This window comes from Ziziphus jujuba, chromosome 3 (assembly GCF_031755915.1).
Source record: "Ziziphus jujuba cultivar Dongzao chromosome 3, ASM3175591v1".
NCBI lineage: Eukaryota > Viridiplantae > Streptophyta > Magnoliopsida > Rosales > Rhamnaceae > Ziziphus > Ziziphus jujuba.
In genome coordinates, this window is record NC_083381.1 from 30,779,750 (window position 1) to 30,790,327 (window position 10,578).

The 10,578-nt window shown below is 32.3% G+C and overlaps 1 protein-coding gene and 1 pseudogene across 1 annotated transcript; one reads left to right on the top strand and one right to left on the bottom strand.

Moving 5' to 3' along the window:
• Nucleotides 1-41: 41 nt before the first annotated feature.
• On the top strand, nt 42-1,955 carry LOC125423289 (pentatricopeptide repeat-containing protein At4g21065-like; annotated as a pseudogene).
• A 5,005-nt stretch (nt 1,956-6,960) lies between these two features.
• On the bottom strand, nt 6,961-10,375 carry LOC107423497 (receptor-like protein EIX1). The gene is made up of 2 exons (XM_060815566.1): nt 7,547-10,375; nt 6,961-7,365 (listed from the first exon to the last, which is right to left on the bottom strand). The coding sequence occupies exon 1, from the start codon at nt 10,294-10,296 to the stop codon at nt 7,555-7,557; it is 2,742 nt and encodes a 913-aa protein (XP_060671549.1). The 5' UTR covers nt 10,297-10,375; the 3' UTR covers nt 6,961-7,365; nt 7,547-7,554.
• Nucleotides 10,376-10,578: the final 203 nt, after the last annotated feature.

Here is a 10,578-nt window from a genome sequence, read left to right on the forward strand (position 1 = left end):
GCTAATAGACTTTCTCCGATCCATGCTGGTACTTTTCCTAAAAACTTGTTGTTACCAAGATCCATAAATATCAACTTCTGACTGCTCAGGTGACTTTTTTGGGTGTTCTGACTGCTTGTGCTAGGATTGTATTTCTTGATTTAGGGAGGAAAATCCATGGATTAGTTTTAGGAAGTGGACTGCTATTGGATGTCTTCTTGGGTTCATCTTTGATCGATATGTATGCTAAGTGCGGGAAGATGGAGGATGCAAGAAAAGTGTTCGACGGTGTTTCTGAGAGAAATGTGGTCTGTTGGACTTCCATGATAGTGGGTTATGCTCAGTCAGATTCATTCAAGGAGGCGATTGAATTGTTCAGAGAGATGCAATTACATAGGGTTGAAGCAGATGCGGCAACAGTTGCTAGTGTTATATCGGCATGCGGGAATTTGGGGGCATTGAACCATGGTAGGTGGGTGCATAGCTATTCTGAAAGGTGGGGGGCTTTGATGACCCTCTCAGTGAAGAATTCCTTGATTGATATGTACTCAAAATGTGTAGATATAGAAAGGGCTCCAGATTTTCTCTGAATTGATTAACAGAGATGTTATTTCTTGGACTGCTATGATTACTGGTCTAGCCATGAATGGGGAGTCCAGGAGGGCTTTGCACTTGTTTTCACAAATGGCAATGTCAAGGGATATCATGCCAAATGAGGTCACTTTTCTGGGGGTATTGTCGGCTTGTAACCATGGTGGATTTGTAGAATTGGGTTTTGTCTATTTCAATGCCATGTCTCAAAGTTATAAGCTCACTCCTCGCATAGAACACTATGGTTGTATGGTTGATCTTCTTGGCCGTGCCCATCTTTTAATTGAGGCTGAAAATTTTATCAGGGAAATGCCAATTCAACCTGACACGGTTATATGGAGATCCCTGCTCTTTGCATGTAAGACGCACCAAAATATGGAATTGGCAGAGTTTGCTGCGAAGAAAATTGAGGAATTGGAACCGCGGAGATCGGGGGTGCATATTTTGTTGTCAAATATCTATGCTTCAGCATCAAGGTGGAAAGATGTGAATAAGTTGAGAAGAGATATGGCTCTCCAGGGAACGCAAAAGCAACCTGGTTGCTCTTTTATAGAATTAGAGGATCTTGTTCATGAATTCTTTGCTGCAGATTGTTCACATTGCCAAATTGATTCCATATATAAGACAGTTGATGGAATTAATAAAGTTATACGATTTGAAACATTAGACTTTGATATCTTAAATTGTCAGCAATAGTGAGAAGAACTTCAAAATTGAGTTCTTTTGGATCTTTACAATTACTAGATGATTGTTTTGGAACTAATTTTGTTATCAATTAGATCTTACTTGAAATTGAAGGATGAAATAATTGTTAGTGGAAAGTTGACTACAGAAAATCCCCATGGAATGCAAGTGTCACAGGTAGAAAATGGAATTACGATAACCCCAGTGGAAACTATGGTCCAGGTCTCATGCTCATATGAGAAGAGAACACTGTTTTGGAAGTCCAGACAGTCACGGACTCGCCGCACACGTCTTGAATTGTCGAAAGGGCTGTGGTCTAAAGCATTGGAGTTGAAGGGTATTAACAAAGTTTGGCTATGGACTTGGACTGCAGAAATTTGTCATATTGAGTGCTTAAGTGAGATTGGATTGGCTAGCAGTTTGGGATGATTGATAAAGAAACCAGAATAAAGAATTTGATACACTAAATGTATGTGTAAAAATTTTACTTCTGTGGAATGGTTATTTTAGTTTACAGACATAAAGAACAAAATGACTTACATCGGCCAGTGTGATTATTTTGGAAGTACTTGCTTTCGGAGGTACCTAGTGTCAAAAGACTTGAAAGAATCATATTTTTTTTCTCTTTTTTTTTTTTTTTAAGGGAATTATGAGCTTCATACCTTATTGTATGGAAGTGGTGGAAAGATACAACTTTATAAAAATTTCAACAATGATGTATGGTTATAGATTTAATATTTTCTAATGGTTATGTTGGATTTTCAATGTTGATTTGGTTTGTAATTTTTGAATATTTTAAACGGAAAATACATGTTCTTTAGCCATGGTGAATGTTTAGTATATGTTTGATTTATAATATTTTTAATTGATAATTATTAATGCATTTAGAATTTTAGTATGTGAATGCTTTTCTTTTTATTTCTGTTCTTTTCTTTTTTTTTCATTTTTTTTTTTTGGGGAGATGTTTAGCTTATTAACAAACATGTTCATTTGATTTTTTTCAAAAAGAAAAAAGGAGTTTGTTTTATCATTTTGGTACCTAATTAAAATTTGACGTTTATGCTTAACGGATTAATGGATTGGTTGACGGATTATACAAAAATTTAATGAATAGGTTCGGATTTATATATCTCAACACAAAAATTTAATGGGTCGTGTTCGAGTCAAAAATATTTAACATGAACACGATATATGATAACATGAACATGGTTAAACACGACACGTTGTCAGGCCTAGTTTATCCATATCCCCTCACAGTCATTACAAACATAGTCACTCTCATATTCATCCTCATTATCATTTTCATCGATACTTGGCAACTATATGACAAATGAATTGTGATCCATCGTAGTATCTCCAAGAACAACTTTTTCAACAAAAGTACGATGTTGTGGTGAAGTTAAAACAACAGATCATCTCGAATCAAGTTGATCTTCAACATAAAATACTTGGTGAACTTAGCAAAACGTATCACTTCACAGTCATCACAAACATAGCCACTCTCACATTCATCCTCATTATCATTTTCATTTATACTTGGCAACTAGATGACAACAGATCATCTTGAATCAAGTTGATTTTCAACATAAAATACTTGTTGAACTTAGCAAAACAATGTCAAGCAATATCACAAACAAAATATCTACAAAAGTAAGATCAATAAAGATCCTAACATGCGGTTAAAACCAAAAAAAAAAAAAAAAAAAAAAACCAACCCACCAAATGTCTCCTCCAACCATAAAGAAAAAATAAACTCACCTAAACGATGGAGATGGAGAAAGAAAAAACCCAGAAAATCACGATGGCAATACAGAAAAACCCAGCTTCCCGACGTCAATGTAGGCAAATGAAAAATGAAAACCAAAATATCCCACTCTTCAAGTCTCTCTTAGATTGTTTGCAAATCTAATATCTATTAGGTAGTGTACTTGATGTAGTTTTTTTAAAAAAAAGAAAATCAAAGGTGCACATAAAAATTTTAAAACGAGCCAAAAAATTTTAGAAAATGGCAAAAAGGTTACTCTTTTGAATTCCTTCTTCTTCTTTTTTTTTTTTAAATTAAGAGAACAGGCTATGCATTTACATCTTAAAGCGTCGCCTATTTCATCAATATCATTAATTTTTTTAATTAGCTTTTTATTCTTCATCTAAAAATAAATACTAAAAATATTTCTTATATATGTGAAACAAAATTACCAAAGTGAGAGTTTAATTATTTTGTTTACCAACTACAGTTTATTTACTTTAAAATCTTGTAAATTTCAATTTTTTTTTTTTTTAAAAAGGGAATAAGCGATGCATTTACAACAGATAGCATTGCCTGTTTTAAGTGTGATGGAACAGGCAATGCATAAAAAGCAAAAAAAGTTGCCAGATACTTTTTATTTTTTCCTTTTTCAATAGTTATTAATTTACTTTTGAAGTACAGTTTATTTGCTACTAAAAGTTGCAAGTATTAAAATGTTTTTTTTTTTTAATTAAGAGAACAGACGATATATTTACAATTAAAAGTATCGCCTTTTCTCTCAATTTCATTTTGTTTTCATTGATTAATTTTTTATTTTTCACCTACAAATAAACACTGAAAATATTTTTAAAAAATGCGAAGCAAAATATCGAAGATTGCTGTTTATTTTTCTATTTTTCAAGTACACCTTTATTCTTTATAAAATTTGCATGTCTTTTAAAATTTTTGTTTTTTTTAATTGAGATAATAGCCGACACATTTTCTTCAAGAAGGGTCACCTGTTCTTGAATTGTGGGATCAAGTGATCATTATGGTCGAAAAAAGCATCGCCTATTCCATTTTTTAAATTTTCTTTATAATCTTTAAATAGTTTTTTAATTGTTTATCTACAAATATATTCATGTAGCAATTCAACGAACATAAATTCCATTGATCTAAAAACAGAAAATAGTTTTGTCAATGCTCTTCTCAATTATTCACATATATGTGTATCGACAAGATACAAAATATCTTAAGACCTAATTTGAAATAGGATATCGAATATAGAATTTTAATTCAACAAGCATTTATTGACCAATTTATCTACATAAGTATGTTAAATGAGCTTAACTTTCATGTATTTGTGTTCAATGATAATTTACTTGTTTTTAAAAATTGAAAGTCTATTAAATTGCTTTTTTTTTAAAAAAATAAAAATAAAAAAATTGAAGGAATAGGTGATGCAATTCCATTAAAATGCGTCGTCTATTCCATGTTTTATTTTTTTAATCTTTAATTAGTTTTTTTTGTTGCTCATCTACAAATTAAAAAAAAACATATTTGCAAAATTAAAAAATTACTAAAAACAACTTTCAAATTAAAAAAAAAAAAGGTAAAAATTGGTTGGGTGATCGCATTTTCGTCTATTTGGTGACTCTTTTTTAAAACAATACATCATCTAAAACTATATTAGCTAGTTCTAGTTGTATTATTACATCCAAGTCATTTGGTCTGGGGGTGTGATGATTCCTTAAAAGTGTAAGAGTTTCTGGATTCAATTCTTGGCATGACCCTATCTAATTTTATTTTTTTATGGGTTTGTACATGTGTAAATAAAAAAATTGAAAAAAAAAAGAAAAGGAAACTATGTTGCCTTTTCCTCTATTTGGCGGCTCTTTGTCAAAACAATGCGTCGCTTGTTCCTTTTATCTTTAAATATTTTCACTGGTTATTTGAAGTTGAAAGAAAATTAAATTGATTAAAAAAAAAAAAAACCACCTCAGTTATATTGCTTAAATATTTTCACTAATTATTTGAAGTTGAAAGAAAATTAAATTGATTAAGAAAAAAAAAAAAAAAAAAGAGATATGCCCACCCAAAATGAAGTAGTACCCAAGATGAAGTAGTTGTGTCGCATGTTCCTTATATCTTTAAAAACCAAAAAAAAAAAAAAAAAAGCAAAAAACCACCTCAGTTATATTGATTAAATATTTTAGCTGGTTATTTGAAGTTAAAAGAAAATCAAATTGATTAAAAAAAAAAAAAGGAACAGGCGTTGTGGAATGACGCAATTGCATGGCCTGTTCCCTTTATCTTAGAAAAAAAAAAAACAAAAAAACAATCTCAGTTATATTGATTAAATATTTTCATTGGTTATTTGAAGTTGAAAAAAAATCACATTGATTAAAAAACAAAAAAAGGGGAACAGGCGACGTGGAATGAATCCGTTGAGTCGCCTATTTAATTTATCCTAAAAATTAAAATAAAAAATACAAGAGATGTGTAAGTTTAATTAACAAAAAATAAACTGTACATAAAAAATTAAATAATTAAACAACAACCTTAGTTATATTGCTTAAAGGTCGCCTATTTTCATCTATTTTTTTAGTATTCATATAATTAAATTTTATTATTATGTAAACATAGATAAGTGGTTGGTTAATCGTTTTGCATGAGTCTAGCATTTAAATAATACAATTCAAAAAAAATATAAACACAGTATTAAAGGCGATTCTGTTCAGCGACGCTTAAAGGCAGAATCGCGTATTGTTGTTTTTAGCGACCGTTTGATTTCAACAGTTTTTTAATGCGTCATTTATTTATAGAATTTTAATGGACGCATTAGCCTCAGCATCTCGGTTTTGTTTTTTCAGACGTGTTTGTTTTGTAGCATCGCTAAATTAGTGTCACTAGAACTCAATTTTTGTGTAGTGATTATTAATATTTTAAGAAAGGTATGTCTATTTAAAATTTATTTAAATAAAAATTGATGATATATAGTTGAGTACAACCATAAAAAGTAAAAAATCTTATACTTTTTCAATTTATAATAATAAAAATATATATTTTTTAATACAACTAATAAAGGTAAAAAATTTTATATTTTTAAATAGTTATTTGATTTGGTATTGATTAATATTTTAATAGAATCATAAATAATTAAAAAAAAAAGATAATTTTTTTATTAATGATTTTGGAGGGGATTTGAATTGAAAATATGATGACATGCGGCACAGATTTTTTTTCTTTTATATATTATATAGATATAATGCGGTGCCCGTCAATAAATATATATATATATATATATTATAAATTTCATTTTAATTAGTCCATATATTGTGGTAAGATGTTTTTTATTGTGTGGCATGGTGCCTGTCAAAATTGAAAGAGTAGAAGTTTGATGGATATGATGCACAAAAAAAAAAAAAAAACAAAAATGAAAAGAAAGTCTGAAATTTGGTTTATACTCACAAATACAAATTCAAAAGGGATAACATAAAACCTCTTAATTACAAAACTCTGATATCATTTTAATTTGTTGTTTATTTCAAAAATGAAGTATTACGCTTATTTTGCAGTAAGTAATTTAGAACCTTACCCGTTTGGCTAAGCTAATTTATCTTTCCATTGATAAATAGACATTTTATCATAGAAATATTAAAAGCTTACTCAATCACATATTTTGGATGTCTGTCAGGGAGTAATATCCAGGCAAGCGCATGAGATAGTGCAGCTCGCATTCCTCTTGTTGTTGTTGTTTCTTTCTTTTCTTTTTTCTTTTTTTTTTTTCCCCTTTTTTGGTAATATAGTAATAATTTTTAATTTATTTTAAATTTTTAATACTAGCTGGTATTTCATAGTAAGCCACATTAAACTTCCACTAATTTATTAATGTAAACTCCATTGATAATGTATAAAAAAATTCAAGAAATAAGTTAAAACCTATAAGGTTATAACTTATGATATATCTGTAACTCGTTTACTTGATTTTTAGATACAAACTAATTTGACAATATATTTTAAGAAACCACACACAGCAAGGGTGTCCCCAAAAAAACAAAAAACAAAAAATCCCCAAGTATATATGAAAAACAAATAGTCGAAAAACATACATAAAAGTAAATAGGATTTGCAATCTGGTTGTGCAAAAACTGACTAGAAAGACCAGCAAATAAAGTAAGAAATTTATGAGGAAACGGGGATATTGAATATAGCAGACGTTAAGAACAAAAATGACTTCCGTAGTCCATAGCCACAAGCTAGTGTGATTTCCATCAGAAGGACTTGCTTCCGGTTCTACTATTAGTCTCTTGATACTTGAAAAGAATCGGATTTCTGTTCACCGAAGAAAATAGCAGTCCAGGGCCAGCAGGTAACGCTGACAACTACGTACAGTTTATGGGCAAACAACAAAAACAACAATAATTAACAAAGTGACAGGGTCATTCAACTGTATGATTTTAACCATTTCTTTTTCTTGGGAAAAAAAAAATGCAAAAAAAAAATATATATATATATATATATATATATAACTAAAAGAGTAGGGAGATATAATTAATTGCGCACCATGTTAATCAATGGTTGTTGTTTCTCTTGAACCTCGTCTGTAATCTTGCAATATAGAGTGCCAACCTTAACAAGACCCAATCTTTTACTTTGTACAAGAACAAGAAGTATGCATGTCTCCAAGTACGGTTGAGACACAAACTACCAAATATTCCCCAAAATCCAATGAAGAACCCCATCCCCATACCCACTTTAAACCATCTCTTGAATTCATCTCCATGTCGAGTTCGATTAGATGTGGCTTCAATCGGGCAGTTCTCTGTAAGTGGAGGACCACAGAGTGCCTGATTTCCAATGAACGCAGAGGCGGAAAAGGTAGAAAGAGAACGGCTAAAAGGAATTCTACCGTGCAAGTTGTTATATGAGAGGTCCAGATAGTCCAAAAAAGAAAAATTACACATGCTCATTGGAATTCTACCTGAAAGTCTATTTTGAGATAAATCAAGTGAATTTAACTCTTCAATCTCATCCATGTTTTGGGGGATTTCTCCAGACAAATCGTTTCTTGATAAGTTTAGTGAAGTCAATCCCGAAAGACTGGATAATTCCCCAGGAATTTTTCCAGTCAACTTGTTACCTGAAAGGTCTATAAGCCTTAGGAATGGAAGAGTACTAGAATGAATCACCAATACCCCACCTTTAATTACAACTGCTGCGCTGTTCGCATGAGTGTTCAAGTATGTGCAGCTACCATAGACCCAATTGTTTGGAACTCGATTAATGAAAATATAGGAAAATCCATCAACATCTTTTGTGCCATTGGAACTTCCCAAGTACATAGAAGTGAGTTTGCTGAGACAGTGCGGTATGTTTCCAAAAATACTGTTCTGCGATAGATCCAAGATACATAGACGTGTCAGTCCACATAAGCTCGATGGAATACTTCCATTGAACTTATTTGATCGCATGATTAGTACCCTTAAGGCTAATAGACTTTCTCCGATCCATGCTGGTACTTTTCCTAAAAACTTGTTGTTACCAAGATCCATAAATATCAACTTCTCACAATATCTCAAGGACAAAGGTAGTTCTCCAAAGAAACTATTGCCTCGTAGCTTCAGAGTTTGGATCTGACGAAGAGAACCTACAGAACTGGGTATCTCTCCGGAGAAATTATTGTCCGCCAGATTCAGGATTTGTAGGCTAGTCCACTTTGAAACACAGTAGTCAGGAAGCACTCCAGATAATTGGTTATTTGAGAGATCAAGGTACATCAAAAGTGAAGGTGAAGTGATGGTCTTACAAGAAGACAAAATTGAGCCAGAAATGATATTTTTAGATAGATTTAATATAGTCAAGTTAGCTGGGAAGGATGGCAATCGACCTTCAAAGAAGTTGAAACTCATATCTAGTACGGCAAGACTTGGAAACTTTTTTGATAAATTTGGCAGCCTTCCATGGATTTGATTCCACGAGAGATTTAGATAATGCATGTTAGGAGTCGAATCTTCAAACCACTTAGGAATGGTGTCGGAAATTTCGTTACAAGAGATATCAAGAAGTGAAAGGTTGTTTTGAGTTGCCAACCAATTCGGAAACTTTGGCCCCAACTTGCATGATCTCAGATTTAAGAATTCCAAATTAAACGGAGGAACCCAGTTTGAGCCAAGGTTCAGTGAAATATTTGAGTTAGAGGACAAGTCTAAACTCCTCAATTTAGAGAGATTTGATAGATGGAGTTCAGATATCACATCTTCCAAATAATTATAAGATACATCGAAAGTTTCCAGCTCAAACAGGTTTCTGATGCTTGTGGTCAGACTTCCGTTTAATTTATTGTTGTGAAGATCTATTTCCTTCAACAATGGAAATACAGAAAAGTCGGGAAGTGAGCCAGAAAAACTGTTGGAATGTAGTACTAGACTCTCCAACATTGAGTTATTTGCACAACTGGAGAAGTTATGCAAAAAAACAAGTGATCCATTAAGCTGGTAATTTCTTGATAGATTCAATGCCTTCAAACTAAATAAATTCCCAAAAGATTTCGGAATCATGCCTTGAAGTTGATTATCACTTAGATCAAGCTCTCTAAGGACCATCATTTTTCCAAAAGCACTGGGAATCAGACCATAGAAATGGTTTGAAGAGAGGTCAAGAGAAACAAGGGTGGTGTTAAATTTAAACAACCACTGAAACAGTATGGAAGAAGTGGGAACATATAAATAGTTTTGACCCAGATCCAGGGTAACAAGTGGAGAAGCATTGATGAGGTAAAGGGAAGTGTTGAGAGTGGGAGGCGGAAGATGACAAGTAGATAACTTTAAGGTGGATAACTTACGAAGCCCACTGACAACTGTTAGCCAATCATTGGCTGTGGAAAGATATACTGAACTGAGATCCAAGTATTGTAAATCAGACAGATGAGAGAGCCATTTGAGGTTTTGATCTTCATGAAGAGAGTTAGAACTGAGGTCTAGATATTCCAAATACTGTAATTCCATGAGAGAAGGATAGATCTTACCATGCAGACTGTGAGCTTTCAGATCGAGCTTAACAACACGGCCAGCGGAGTTGCTACATTTGACTCCTTGCCATTTGCAACATTCTTTCTTTTCATCTTCGTCTCCCCACGAAGAAAGCCATTTAGACTCAAAATCAAGGCTGTTTTTGAAATCAACCAGTGCTCGTCTCTCCCTCTCGCTACACCCTATATCGGTGTAATCGCCAGCACCAAAATACATATGTAGTAGGACTAGGAACACGACAATAGCATTGACATATTTTAAGGAAATTCCTCCTTTATCAATCATTATCGTGCCAAAATGCTGATAACAGTGTTTAATATTGGAAAGCTCTGCAACTTTTGTTAATTGCTAGCAGCAATTTGCTTTGGTTATATTGATATCAGGCCGGCCAAAAGAATATATATACAGCAGAGGAAAAGCAAGTCAATGGTGTAAGTCTTCGTTTGGCAAGAAACTCCAACAGCCATAATTGTATGCAATTTTCGTCGAAAATGACTTTGCTAACGCTATACCTAAAGCCAAATATGTATATACAATGCTTCAAAATATATAGATAATGCAAGAAGT

Coding starts and splice junctions, on each gene's coding strand:
- LOC107423497 (XM_060815566.1), bottom strand. CDS start 10,296: ATGATTGATAAAGGAGGAATTTCCTTAAAATATGTCAATGCTATTGTC.